The sequence below is a fragment of the Agelaius phoeniceus genome, chromosome 15, assembly GCF_051311805.1.
Source record: "Agelaius phoeniceus isolate bAgePho1 chromosome 15, bAgePho1.hap1, whole genome shotgun sequence".
NCBI classification, from domain to species: Eukaryota; Metazoa; Chordata; class Aves; order Passeriformes; family Icteridae; genus Agelaius; species Agelaius phoeniceus.
Window position 1 is genome coordinate 15,747,962 of NC_135279.1, and position 14,439 is coordinate 15,762,400.

The following is a 14,439-nucleotide window of genomic DNA, read 5'->3' on the forward strand; positions in this document are numbered from 1 at the left end:
TTGGTCCTGGTTGCAGCTCACACAGAATTACTGGTTGGGGTAAGAACCCACAGCAAAGCTTGGTTTGACTAAGAGCTCAGGTATGTCTCTGAAAAGTATCTGCTTCATGATTCAAAGCCCTGCCATGCAAACACATACCCATGTGAGTAAATAGTGCTGGGAAGTATGTAAAGCCATGTATGAGGTCATGAGACTGAAGGAAATCTCAGTGTTGTCACACAGCTCAAAAGGGCAAGCAGGGATTTGTGTGTGTGTAGCAATCTTGCACTGAAACTGGAGGACAAGGAAAGATTCTTTCCGAGGACTTTGGTTTCACAGCTACCACCTGGGTTTGCTGAATGCCTTGATGAGTTTCCTCACTCATCCCCAGTGGCTGCTGAAGGTGTCCATGCTGGACACTCTCTTTATCTCTTGCCTAATCTCAGTTATGTTACTTTACCCTCAGTTGTGGAATATGCTCTTCTGAATCTCCATCTTTTCCTCTGTTCTGTTGTTCTGCTGTGTCTGCCCAGGCATCTGTACAGCTGTCAGTAGGTTCTGGCCAGTTTCCCCCTCAGTACCTCTCCCATATCAGCAGATGGAATCTCACTTACTGCCTCCACTCCAAACCTGCCTTCTCTTCAAAGACTGTTTTGACATGGCTGACACAGAGCTGGTAAACAAAGAACATGAGCAGTTCTTTCTTGTTTCCTATGCTGCCACTTCCCTGTTTGCTCAAGCCACTGGATTTTTAACTCCTTCTGACCATTTCACAGACATTTCTGCAGAGCTGCTGATGTGCAGGTTTTTTTGTTCATCCCCATGTCTGTTGGTTTTAACCAGGCTCTTTTCTTACCACACTCTTTCTGAGGTTTCTGAGCTGTACCAGGTACACCTGATCCCCATCTCAGCCCTTTCTCAGAGCTGCTTTGGTGCCTGGGTGGTGACACTGGCTCCAAAGGGACTCTGGCATGTTCCCATGCTGGGTGCTTGCACAGAGGCCAGGCAGGCTCCCTGCTTGGCTACCAGAGGGAGTGAATGGCCAGTCCTGGTGGAGGAGGGTGGCCCTCAGCAGTTCCAGCACGAATCCCCTTGGTAGGGGAGCAGTAGGATGGCTGAGTTTGTTATTTGCTGACTGAATTTGAGTTCACAGCCAGCTGAAGAATCACAGCATCTGTTAAACCTTGCTTCAGCACTAAAATACCAGTGATATTGAATGTAGATAAATGAATTTATGCATATGAAGGGACAGAAGGGAGGACTGACCTTCCCTGAAAAGGGTGGGCTGAGTTGACCAATTTTTTGGGCAGAAGGACTTTGAAAAACTGAAATAATCCAAGTGCATCTGCTGGAGCTGGACAGTGCTCATCAAAGCAAGCTAAGCCCAGGGAGTTCTTGAGGTTTATGAACAAAACATGGTCTGTTGTTTGCTGCCTTTGAATGCCTTGTGTGTGTGGGTATATAAAAACACATGCATTTGTACCTAGGGTGTGAAATTACACCCTTGAACAGAGAAGGGGGACATGGATGGAGAGGTTTTCCCCTGCCCAAGGAGCAGAAAATGGGCTGGGGCTCTTTGATCTGGACCAGGGCATTCCCACATGCCAGCTCCCTGGTTTGGTGCATCCCTAAATGCAGGAGGGTGACCTGGTGGGGCAGTTTTCCACAAGGCAGGCAGCAGTGCCCTGGATCCCCTGGTGCCAGGAGCAGGCACAGCAGCTGTACATTGGAGCAGGGAGGCTCAGCAAACCAGGGCCTTCACAGGGCTGGCTGGGCCATGTCTGGGCACCAAATGGTTCCTCTGCAACATGCAGTGGTCTGTGGGTATACACACACTCACTCACTCTGGCCTTGTTCTTCCCTGGAAACTTGCTTTTGGATGTTATTTTGGGACAATTTTCTGGGTTAGATGAGCATTAGTGGCCTGGTATGTCCCAGTTCTCTAATTGATTGCATTGAAGTGAGTTGTAGGGCTTGCTGCCTGCCTTTCCCTGCCTCCCTGAAGGAAGAATTTCCTTGCTGGAGACTTGGTGGGGGTGTTGCATTGCAGTGCAGTGGTTAAAGAGCCTTAAGTGTATGTTGTGCTTGTCAGTTTTAAAGTGAGCAGTTAAGTGGTCAGGCTGGCCTAGCAGTGGGAGAAAAAAAACAACTATAAATAAAATTCCTGTAATCCCTGGCATTTGGTTAAGCAGTTAAAACTCTTGAAAAAGCCATTGAAAGACATCATCTGCAGGGTATAGCACTGCCTTAGCAGTTAGCTGGGACAAATTCTTTGTGAAGGGAAGAGGAGGGACAGACTCCAGTGACCAGTGACAGGACCAGGGAACGGCTGGAGCTGTGTCAGGGCAGGGTTAGGCTGGATTTCAGGAAAAGGTTCTTCCCCCAGAGGGTACAGGGGGGCACTGAACAGGGAATGGTCACAGGTCCCAGGCTGCCAGGGCTCCAGGAGCTCTTGGACAATGCTCCCAGGCACAGGGGGGGATTGTTGGGGTGTCCTGTGCAGAACCAGGCATTGAGCTGGATGGTCCTTGTCCAACTCAGCATGTTTGTGATCCCGTGACTGTGCCTGGCACATCAAGAGGAGCTCTGGGATGAATTCAGGTGAGTGACAGCCGCAGCCTGTGAGCCTCAAGGGCTCCTCGGTGTCCTGCAGGGCGGGCGGGCAGCCCTGTCCCCTTGGAGCCGCCCCTGGACCGCAGGCACTGCGTGCATCAGCCGGGCTGGGTGCTCGGTGCCGGGCTGGGTGCTCGGTGCCGGGCTGGGTGCTCGGTGCCACTTGGCACCATCGTGCTGGCGACCTTCGGGCAGGAGCAGCGTGGAAAAACAAGCGAGAGCCTTGGGATCCGGGCTCGGGGAGGGGCAGCCGGCGCTCCGGGGCCATCAAACAGGGGCTGGAAACAAGCGCACAGCGGGCTGTGAATAAACACACAGCGGCTGTAAACACACAGCGGGCTGTAAATAAACACACAGCGGCTGTAAACACACACGCAGCTCGCTCTGCTGCAGGGGCTGCGGCAGCCGAGCCCATGGCGCTGGGCTCCGCTCGCCCTGCCGAGCTGGTGCAGAGGCTTCTGAGCTGTACCGGGTACGCCTGATCCCCACCCAGCCCTTTCTGCAGAGCTGCTTTGGTGCCTGGGTGGTTCCACCGGCTGCAGAGGGATTCTGGCATGTTCCCATGCTGGGGCTTGCACAGAGGCCAGGCAGGCTCCCTGCTTGGCTACCAGAGGGAGTGAGTGGCCAGTCCTGATGGACAAGGGTGGCCCCCAGCAGTTCCAGCATGAATCCCCTTGGTAGGGGAGCAGTGGGATGGCTGAGTTTGTTATTTGCTGACTGAATTTGAGTTCAGCTGGAATCCTTTGGGCTGCCTCAGCCCAAGCTCTCTGGATGTGCCCGTGGCTCCTGCTGCCCGTCCCCGAGAGTGGGAACACGGTGCTGAGCAGTCAGCCCAGCCCGGCTTCGTGCCCATCCCAGTGCCATCCACAGGGCATCCTGCTGGCCAGCCTCTCCCTCTGCAGCCTGCAGCAGCAAGGCAGATTGTGCTGCTGGTATTTCTCCCTGTGGCGTGTGGGAGGAGGTGTGTAGCAAAGGGGAACTGGTGATCTGTCTGCACCCTGTAATAGGGGAAGGAAATAGCAGGGTTCAGCTGCTTCAGCCAGGAAGGTTCCTGAATATTAACATACACTTCTGTTTCTCAGACAGGGAGAAGCTTCAGGAGCCTAATGTAAGCGATGGTTTGCTTAGTCATGCTACTTAGAGGTTCATTAAAATTGCAGTATTGTGACAGTCTTGTCTTCTGATGGCTGTGCCATGAGTAATACATGGCATGGGTTTTATGAGCATCAACTCTCTGAGGTGTCTTTAATGTTGCTTTTTGAATGAGGCTGTGCCCAAGGCCCTAATTTCTTGTGGCTGCTTAATGATTTGGTTGTGTATGGCTGGAAGACTACACAACGTGCTGGGGTACAGTGGCATCAGGAAATTAATCACATACAGCCTTGCTCCAGAGTGGTCTGGAGGCCTCAACAATTACCAGAAATGTAATGGACATTTGTATTCACTCCTTCTCCTGTCAAAGCTATCAAATATGCCTGGAAGAGGCTGCATTTTTCTATTGTTTTCCTTTCCAATATTTACAGAAACAGGAAATAATCACTTCTGAGTCTCTCTTAAAAGTGTTTTACTTGTGAGTGGAAGCAGAGGGTTTTGTTTTGCTGCTGCAAGACTTAGGTCTTAGGGTGAATAGCTGATGCATGGCTGGAAAGCAGCATGTTACTCCTGCTCAGCTAAACTTATGTCACCTAGAGAAATCACTTCAACTCCCTCCCTGCCCCTGTGATAGGGTTAAAAATAAATCTGCTGCTTGACTAGGTATTTTGAAGTCTGCTTCTCACACAACATAGGGCCTTGGAGAGCAGTGTGAAAAGGAACTCAGATGGTCATGGATGAGCAGACAAAAGCAAACCAGTTGTCCTGTTTGTTTCCCTCTTTTGCAGGCCAGACTGTGCATCCCACATGAGCTACGATAATCCTCCACCGTACCCCGGCCCGGGCCCGACTGCCCCGTACCCACCCTATGCCCAGCAGCCAGGGGCCCCCCCTGGCCCCTACCCTGGCTATCCCCCTGGGCCCTACCAGCCAGGCCAGCCAGGCTACCAAGGATATCCCCAGTATGGATGGCAGAATGCACCTCCACCACCACCAGGACCAGTGTACGCAGATGGGCCGAAAAACACAGGTATGGCTGACAGCTCCAGCACCACCTCAGGGACACGCTGACCTTGAGGTGAAGTGTTCACCAGCACCTGGCCCTAATGGCCTTGGAGGGGGTGGAGACTTGTGGGAAGTGCCCATTTTGTTTGCAGCTTGTTTTCATGCTTTTATTTTGCTGCAGTGTCTCTCACAGTTCTCTCTCTGGTTGTTGGAGAATGCTGCTGAGCATCCTTACTGCTGACTCCTCAAGGGAATCCTTATGCTGAGTTTGTTGCACAGGCTTTAGATTTGCCACAGCTCTCATTCCACCTGTCTCTTGGTTGATAAGTTTCAGCCAAAGGCTGCACAGTTAAAGCTGATAATATTCAAATGTACAATTCCTACTGAATTAATGGGCCTCAGTTTTCTGGAGCCCATCAGTATCTGTCCAAGTGATCTACTCATTCCCGGGCATTTTGTTTTTTTCTAAAGTTATTACCATTCTATGGAAAAACCCTGATTCCTGGGGAAGGAAGGGAGGGTGGTGCACCTTCCCTGTGGCAGCTGGCTGGTCCATCTGTGTACCATGTCCCCACAATGTGGCACATTGGTGTGCCCTGGCACCCACTGCTCTCCTGGGGCTTGCTGCAGGCTCAGGTTGCCAGAGCAGAGGCAGAGAAGATGATTAAAGGACCAGAGCTTCTCCTCACAGAAAGGAGGAGAAGCTCTGGTCCTTTCATCCTTTAATCCCACCTGCGAGAGGTGGGACTGTTCAGTGGTTTGAACAATGTGATGTGGGTCTATCAGGAGGGCCCAAATTTAAGCAGTAAACAATTAGTGTGAGTGAATAAGAAACTGAATTGAGGGCAAATCATGAGTTCAACTTCCTCTGTAACAGAGCAAGAGCCCTGCCTTTGAGGAGGAGGCAGCAGCGTGGTGATGCTTCCCACCACTTCCACCACATGGACTCAAAGTGTAATCAGGGTTTTCCCTGGAGTTTTGGGGTGGCTAAGAGATGTTCCTGAGTACTGGGCAGGGGACAACTCCTTGTCCACCATGTTGAACATCTTTGGTTGGTGCCAATGTTGCTTTTTTGCTATAGCCACACAAAGGGATGTGCTGGCAGGGGCTGAGGGGACACAGGGGCTGTGGCTTTGAGACAGTTCTGCTGCCTTGGAAGCTTGAAGGATCTTGTATCAAACTGGATCAGGGAACTGATAGCACTGATTGTCTTCTACTCTGCCTATGAGCCTGTGGACAAGCACAAAGAAGTTGGAGGGGACAGGCAGTGAAGTGTTTGAGTGTCCTTCACTGAGAGCCCAGGCTTGTTCTGCAGGAGGTTTGATTTTGTTAAGCCTAAGCTAACACAACTTCAGCTCTGCAGAAGCAGCACTCTAACCCATAAATCAAAAACCTTCTGGTAAGTCTTGTCCTTGAGCTGCCTTCCTGCTGCAGCTACAGGTGGTCTCTGAACCCTCCTTGGGAGCCTCTGATTTGCTCTGCTTTTGCAGAAGTAGATGTGAAAAAGTGATAGAATTACAGAATGGTTTGAGTTGGAAGGAACTTAAAGATCAGCCTTTCCCAACCCCCTGCCATGGGCAGGGACACCTTCCACTATCCCAATTTGCTCCAAGCACCATCCAGCCTGGCCTTGAACAATTCCAGAGATGGGGCAGCCACAGCTTCACTGGGGCACCCTGTGCCAGGGCCTCCCCACCCTCACAGGGTAGAATTCCTTCCCAAGATCCATCTAACCCTGTCTCCAAGTCCTCCCCAGGCTGCTTTCCATCCCTGCTCCACCCAGCCTGTGTTTGTGCTGGGGATTGCCCCTACCCAGGTACAGGAGCTTCTGCTTGGCCCAGCTGAACTTCATGGGGTTCATGCCCCCACCTCTCCAGCCTGTCCAGGTCCCTCTGGATGGCACATGTTTATTTTAAACACATTTATTAATGTCTGCCAAGTGAAGTCAGGGCTATAACTTTGCATTTATCTGCAAAAGCTTTCTTTTTCTTCATTCTCCTTCTGTTAAACACCTTTCCCCCCCCACCCCTTGCTCCTTTCTGGCCAGTTTGGAACCTGATCTTTGTGCCCTGACACTGTAAAAGAGCTTTCAAAGGGGCTTTGTTTAAGATCCCCAGGAGTGTCTAGTTTAGAGTGGCTGTCTCTAAAAAAGCGAATTTTTTATAAATCTGTTACACCAGTGCCATGTATCTGTTGATATCTGTGGCTGAACTCCTAATATAAAAAATTGACATCTAAATTTAATCAAAGCATTGCAGTCAGCCTAGCTGGTCCAGTGTGGTTTCCTGTGCCTTGTCAGTTCCTGTGGTGTTTCCAAACAATTATCTAGGAAGAGCTTCTGTGTGGATTTTTTCCTTTCAGAGCAGATGTTTTGCTCTCCTATGTGACTTTACTTAATCTAATGAATTAAGCTACTCAAGGCAGTACATTAGTATTTCTGAGCAAATGTGTGTCCACAGTGAAAATTGGGAAATTTGCTATACTTTAAATTCTGTGCTTTCCATTATTTTACTGTGTGGGCAGACTGCAAAGTGTAGGGCAGAGCCAATGTGCTAATGCTAATGTGTGGAAGTAATTATGTATCATATTTTGGTCTTGAGTGGATCCCACAGATGGAAATAATTACTGTTGAGCTCTCAGAATCTGATGGTAAAGTAGCATTTTATGGTGATGGTGTTGTTTCATCTTAATTTGTAGCCTGTCAGGAGTAGCAATGGACATAGGCTGTCCACCTGGCCCTTGGAGAAGTCAAAAATCCTCACATGCCTCACTCTCTATATTAAAGCTGCATCTGAGATGTAACAGGGAAGCAGCTTAACCTGAGTGCTGCTAAGGGTAAGAAAGAGAAAGTTCTTGCTGTTCAGTGAGCAGTGACTCTGCAACAAACAGCTGAGAAAGGGATGTCACCACCTTTTCAATGTGCCCCTGGATAGGGGGACAAATCTAAAGGCTTGTTGGAGGAAGCTGCAGTCCAGAGCAGCTCTGAACAAGGAGAACAAGTGTGTTCCCCTCTGGACTGTCTGTGCAGGGTTAGCCAACCACAAGGATGTCTGGGCTGCAGAAATCAGCTTGTGGTTTGTGTTAAGACAGTGGTGTGGCCATATGACTGCCATGTGGCCACCCCCATAGGGCACAGGGACACTGCAGCTGATCCCAGTGATCCTTGGCCCTTTCTCCCAGAGGGGATGGATAAAAGCTTGCACCTCCTCAGAGTCACCCCAGCTGCCTCAGGGTGTGACAGGCCTCAAAGCAAATGGTTTTTCTCCATGTGAAGGAGCAGCAAGCTGGAGACTCACTGGTGACTGGCTGAGGTGGCACAGAAGCCCTCATGGGTTTGTTTTTTTGGATGGATGGCTTTTAGGCTTCACCAGATTACTGATACCAAAGTCTCCAAAGAAACCCCAGGTCTCACATCTTGCTAGGGCTGGCAGCTGCCTTGGCTGTTGTTCATTAGAAATAAATAGTTTGCCCTTTGCCTTTAGAGGATGCTGGGCCTGAGGGACATTATTCTTAAGGGTGTCTGACTGAGCTTCCTGGCTCTGGGAGCTGACATGCTGACCCCTGTCTGCACTTTTCTGCTGCAAGGGCCGAGGGCTGGCTCCTGTCTGTCCACACAAAGGCCTTGAGGGTGAGAGTTCCTGGGACAGGGCAGATGTGCCACACAGTGCCTGCCCCAGAACAAAGCTGGGAAACACACAGCTTTAGCAATGTGGTTCCTGTGTGCAGCATTGTGTAGGCAGCAGGTTCTTCTTTACAGAAGGGGCTTGCTTAAGAGGAAGAAAATACCTCATTCCAGAAGATCTCTCATTTCCCCACCAGTATTTTCATTATTTGCTATCAGCTGGTGTAAGGAAACCACAGTAACTGCTGACTGCTCAGCTGGAACTTTCTTGTCTATGTAAATTAGAGGTGAAATGTAATGGGGCTGATAAAGGTATGCTTTAAAAAGAAGTGGAATGAGCCAAAGTACAAAGTGACATACTAATTCTAAAAGCAGAAGCTGATGCTAGCAATTTGAGCAGTTTTATTTCTCCCCCCCTCCACGTTGATACATGCCAACGTAATGGATGGGGTTATTCTGTGCTGTGCCAAAGGGAACCAGGCTCTGTCAGCAGGCACTGAAGGCAAACAGAGCTCAGGATTGCGTCTGAGCCATTGTACACTCAGGTGGAAATCTTATTTCTGGGAGTTGATTACTTGTAGCAAAGCTGGCTGTGATAAGAGTCCCAGTCACAGGGATGCTGTCTGCCTCCTAATGTTTGCCCAGCTGCAGGATAAGCAGGTCACCCAGATACAGGCACTGAAAATCCCTGCATGGATTTTCCTCTTTACCTGTCTCTGTGTGGAAAGGAGGGGACTGGAGTCATTCTGGTGAAGCTCTCCAGTGCCTTCAGTGGTTACCCCCTTGTTTGCCAAGCCCTGTGGAGCTGAGCCTTCCCCAGCAGGAGTTAATTTGGAGCACAGGCTTTCTCTCTCTGTCTGTTGATCCTTTCTAGTCTGTCAGATCACTTAGTTTAACTGTTCCTGTACCTTCAAGAGCTGCAACTCCAGATGCTGGAGTCCTGCCAAAGAAAAATTTAATCTTACTTGGCAGTTGTCCTCTTATCTGCTTCTCATTCTTCAGTGTGCTTTAAAACCCAGTGTTCTCTGCTCCAGGACTGCTGTATCATCCCTCCCTCTGTCCCTGGCTGCACAAACAGCAGGGGCTGTTGGCTGGCAAACAGTGCAGTCCTGGGGCTGCTGTCTCAGCTCACCTTCACTGCTTCTCACCCCCAAGGAGGGAGTAATCTGATCAAAACCTGATGCAAAGAAAATTATTCCCAATTCCCAGTATCTGAAATCATGCTTCAGACAAACTGGTCCCAGGAGGCCAAGGCTGGCTCCAGTGCAGGCTGATTTAAATGAGGCTGCTGTTCCAGTCCTTGTCAGCTGGCACCAGGCTGGGTGAGGAGCAAATTGTGCACAGCCTTTTCCCAGCACTGCCCAGACTGTGGGACTTGGCCCTGTGGGGCTGCACAAGGAGGATCTCACTGGGTTCCCTTGTGCTTTAACCTGGGCTTTGTCCCTCCTCCTGTCAGTCACCCACAGCACGACTGCAGGACCTTTGTAAGATGAAGTTTGTGCTGTGTAAATCCCTCCAAGCCAGGTCTTGTTTAACTCTAGGGCTGATGCTGATTTTCAGTGTAAGCCTTGGCACAGGCTGAGGATTGGGCTGTTTTTAGCCCTGCAGCTGACTAAGTTAAAAACATCTTGCCTTAACAGTAAGTTAAGATTTTACTGATTAAAAAAAATGTCAGAGGAAGTTCTCCAAATCTGTAGTTTTGGGAGATGTCTCTCATCTGTTGTACCCTAGAAGCAGGCTCAAAATCTGAAGCCGTGAATTATTGTACATTTGAGCTGAGGGAAAGCTTGTTTCTCACATGACATGTCTCCTGTGCACTTTCTAACCTGTGTGCTGGGGTTTTTGTGCTTTGGAGAGCTGGCTGATGCCTGCTGACATCCTGCCCAGACCTGAGCACTCTACAGAAGGTGTGCTGACTCCTCTAAGGAATGCTTGTGCTTTTCAGAGAGGTTGAACCCTTCCCAGGCACATTGATACACCAAAAATGCTGATTGGTATCACTTCCATTACCTCCAAGATCTCTTAATCCCATCCCTGTGTGTTCAGGTGAGGAAACAATACCTTTTCCAGCCCTGAGCTCAGCTGCAGGAAAATCTTCTGCCTGGTTCTTGCTGAGCCTGGCTCCCAGGCTGGTGTGTGAGAGGGGAACAGCCCTGCCCAGGGCAGTGTTGGCTCTGCAAAGTGCTGGCTTGGCTGGCCTGCACAGTGATTTCCCTGAAATGTGTGGCCTGCTCAGCTTCCTGAAAGCTGGAACAGCTCTCTGGGGTGAATGTCAGAGCTGCTCAGCTGCTCAGGAACACAAAGGCAGGAATTTTCCAAACCTGCTGAACCCCAGGCATGTGGCCATGGAAGAGGAGAGGTCTGATACCTGCTCAGAGTAGTTGTGGATCAGTTGTTTCTGCTTGAGCCCAGCTGAAATCTGGGCTGGGTCAGCAGTGCCTGTCTGGTGGCAGAGGGGATTTGCAGCTGGAACTGCCTGTACTCTGTGGTATTTTCATTTCCTGACACACTTGCTTTCTGCTCAGGTGGCTCTGGCAGTAGCCATTTGTGTTTGGAGCTGGAAGTTGGGAAACTTGTTCTGAGCATTTTGCAGCTTTGGAAGATTTTTTTTCTTGGAAGTGGGCTATTGAATTTCCATCTGGCTCTGGTATCTGTTTCAGGAGTGTACTGAGGTATTTCCTGAAATTTGAGTGTGGTGTGGTAGAGACTGCACACAGGGAAAGCCTCTGGGCAGGAGGGAGTTGGGGGGCTGGGAAATAACAGGCCTGAAACTGTTAGGCATGAGCAAATACCCTCAGAGAGGAGAAAGAACAATTAAATGTCTTCCTTGCCAAGAGAGTTAGATCTCATCTGTGCCCAGGCTGTGCCCTGGCAGCCTCGTGCAGAGAGCAGCCTTGGTGGCAGCTCAAATCAAAGTTTAGTCCTTGTTCCCCAGTCCTGAAATCTCTTCTTCTGCACTTGCTGCCTGTGAGGGGTTTATTTCAGGAGAAGTGGGAGGCCATGGCTGGGTGGTCCTTCCTCCTGCAGCTCTGGGGCTGCAGACCAGCCTGCACCTCCAAGAGGGGCTCAGGGACATTTGATTTCCTGGTGCTGTCACTTCTGCATCCCTTGGACACACTTGTGCTGACTTTCCCTTCTTTGGCCTCCATCCTGAACAGAAAAGCTTCCCAAGGACCTGGGTGAGAATGGTTTGAAGGTAAAAGCAGATGCACAGGCTGACCTGACCTGACAATCTGCTGCAGACAGCACAGGAACATTCTAAGAGGTGGTGAGCAAGGTTTCTTTCTTGCTGAAGAGAAAACAAAGCTCTTGGTGCAGAAGTGGCTTGTGATAAAACCCACTTAATTGACAAGTGGGAAGAGGCTTATGGGTCCCTTCTCTGCTGTTCTCTCCCTCCCAGATGAGACTCTGGCATTAAGTAATACTCCTGCTCTGAGCAGCTGTTCCCATGGCAAACAGCCATTCTGATAGCACAGGGAGGATTCTGGGGCTGCAGAAGCAGTGATTGATAAATTACCCACTGCTGCTCCCTCTCTGTGCCCCAGGCCTTGCCTCACAGCCAGGAGTGCAGGTGAGGGTCTGTGCTGGCCACAGGAGAGGAAACTTCAGGGATTTGAGCCCTCCCACCTTGAGAGGGTGGTGGGTGCTGGGCTGTGCTCTCCCCCTGCTGCTGCCCAGGCCCTGAGCCTGCCCCTGGCTGCCTCTCTGTGTCATTCCTGTCATACCTGAGACACCCTGGGCTGTGCAGGACTCCTGGGAGAGCTCAGGGGCTCTCAGGCACCATCACCACCCCCAGGCAGGTGAGGGGGTACCTTGGCAGTGGTGTCTGAGGCTGGGAGAGGATGGGCTGATGCTGGCATCAAAGCCCTTGTACTGCAATCCTTGTGGACCCAGTAAAGCACTGCAGTGAGGGGCATTGCAGTCTTAAGGTCACAGTTTTAGTTTATGCCAAACTGGGTGAAAAGTACAGCTCATTCCTTCGTGGAGCTAATGATTAACATATCAATTAGGTGTGAGAAGAAACAAAATGTATATGCTCAAGATAAAGCAGACTGTACATGAAATAAGAAGGTATTGTAGTATTTGTTTTAAAAACAAAGTGGGAGTTATTTGCACTGGTTTGTGCAGGCCACTGCTGTGTGATTACAGGGGCTGATACCATTTTCAGGGTAAGCATGATTCATGGTGCTCTAGCTCTTTAAGGCTGATTAGGAGCTGGGAGGGTCTCTCAGTTCACACCTTCTCCCATCCTGTTTTAGGAAAAACAATGAAACCATCAAAAGTGGAGCCTAGAACTGAGTGCTGTCTAGTGCCTCTAACAGAAATCACCCTTGTTCATCATCTTTTTGGGACCACCAGGCTTCTGTCCATAGTGACAAGGATCCTTTGTGCTGTAGGAGGTGGTTGGAGGGCCCAACCTTGGCCAGAAGAGAGGCACAAAGCAGCTGATGAGGTCCCCAGTAAGGCTCACCATAGAAAACTGGGTGGCTTCAGCTTGGAGGCACTCAGACACTGAGGAATCTCACAAAAGGCACAATTCCCTTCATTGGGAGATTTTGGATTGGGTTTGGATATGGTGTTTGGGGGGTTGACACTGTGTTTGTACTGCATGGACTGGGAGGAGTGGTGAAGCTGCTGCCACGTGCTTGATGTGCTCAGGTCCTCGTGTCACTGTGATAGTGCCCTGAGGCCAATGGCCCCCTGTCCAGAAGGAGCAGATTGGTGTGAGGGGTCTCCAGGCTGGTGAGACTTCATCCAGCCTGGCTTTGAGCTGCTTTTCAGCTTGCCTGCTTTGGTGGCTGTAGCTGAACAGTGACCACCCCTCAGCTGCCCTGCTCCTCTCCTGTCCTCTGCAAGCCCCACACCCAGATCAGAAAAGCTGTTTAATGCTCTGTGTCTGTGGTTAAAATCTCTCTGGCAATTCGTGTGGTGACAGCAACAAAGCTGCAGCTCCTGAAGCATTGATGTGGCTTCAAAGAAAGCTTCACAGCTGGGGTGGCTGTCTGTCCCCAGAGATTTGCCCAGATGCTCTCCAGGTGTGAAAGTTTCCAGTGTTGATGGTGTGCACACTCAGACTGCAGCAGTGCCAGAGCTGCCCTTGAGACTTGCTCTGCTTGGAGAGGAGCTCTGCAGGGGAAGGCAGCAACCTCTCAAATGTGTATTTCAGGTGGTGTCTTTGGGGCATTCATTGAACCTGGAAGGTGAGTGGGTTTGTTGAAGTACCACAGCTGCCTGCCACGGGGGAAAACCACAGCTTTTTTTCAGAGGGTTTTTACAGAAAGGTGCTTTTCCCACAATGTGCTGCTGGTTTAAATGGCTCCCACCTTTTGGCAGAAGAAGAGGGAGCAAACAGGAGTGCTGTTTCACTGTTTCTAACAGAAAGGCTCACTCCAAACCCATGGTGAGTCCTGGAAAGATCTTGACAGGGCTGCTGTCCCTTGGCCTGCCCTGGTCCTGCCCCAGCTGTGCCTGTCCTTTGTCCAGCTCTGGGCAGCCCCTTCCAGCACAAGCCATGGCAGCAGTGCCAGGGGGCTGGCAGGGACAGGGACAGGGTGATGCCCATGGACACTGTGACCCCCTTGTGCAGAGGGGCAGCATCCAGCACGAGCCAGCTGAGGTCTGGCTCCCTCTGCACAGGCCCAGGCTGGGAAAAGCCATTCCCTTCAATATTTCAGCAAGTGTTTCATAACAGCACTTTGGACATGCCTTGGTCGTGTTGGCTGTCGCTGTCACTTGGCTGTAGCTTAAAACTTCTCATGGATTAATCATAAATACTTCAGGCAAGCACTCCCTGCAGTCCTGGACAGCTGATTTTAACTGGCAAAGGGCAGCCTCCCTCTGCCATGTGGATCTGGATGTCTCAGGGCACTGGGGCCCTCAGTTTTGGGTATGGCAATGCTCTGGCACAGCAATCCAGCTCCCCATGGCTCAGAGGTGGGACAGCCTCAGCCTGACAGCTGGTTGGTAGCCAGGGCTGTCAGGGCTCCAGCACAGGGATGTCACCATCTTACACAGGACTCTTGGAGCATTTGGTGTGTGTTTTGCCTCCACTGATTGTAACAGGTCCTTCTTAGACCAAACACACCAAAGAGCTGCTTGTTCAGAGCTCCTGGATCCACAAGGTGAAT

The 14,439-nt window shown here is 50.6% G+C and overlaps 1 protein-coding gene across 5 annotated transcripts in view; it reads left to right on the plus strand.

The window, feature by feature from the left end:
* The window catches only part of CYSTM1 (cysteine rich transmembrane module containing 1), a 67,677-nt gene that overhangs the window by 50,999 nt on the left and 2,239 nt on the right, over nucleotides 1-14,439 (plus strand). For all 5 annotated transcript variants that reach the window (XM_077186507.1, XM_077186508.1, XM_054642547.2 and 2 more), the window contains exon 2: nucleotides 4,473-4,714. In XM_077186507.1, coding sequence (XP_077042622.1) covers nucleotides 4,473-4,714 — 242 coding nt within the window. The remainder of the gene's footprint in view (nucleotides 1-4,472; nucleotides 4,715-14,439) is intronic.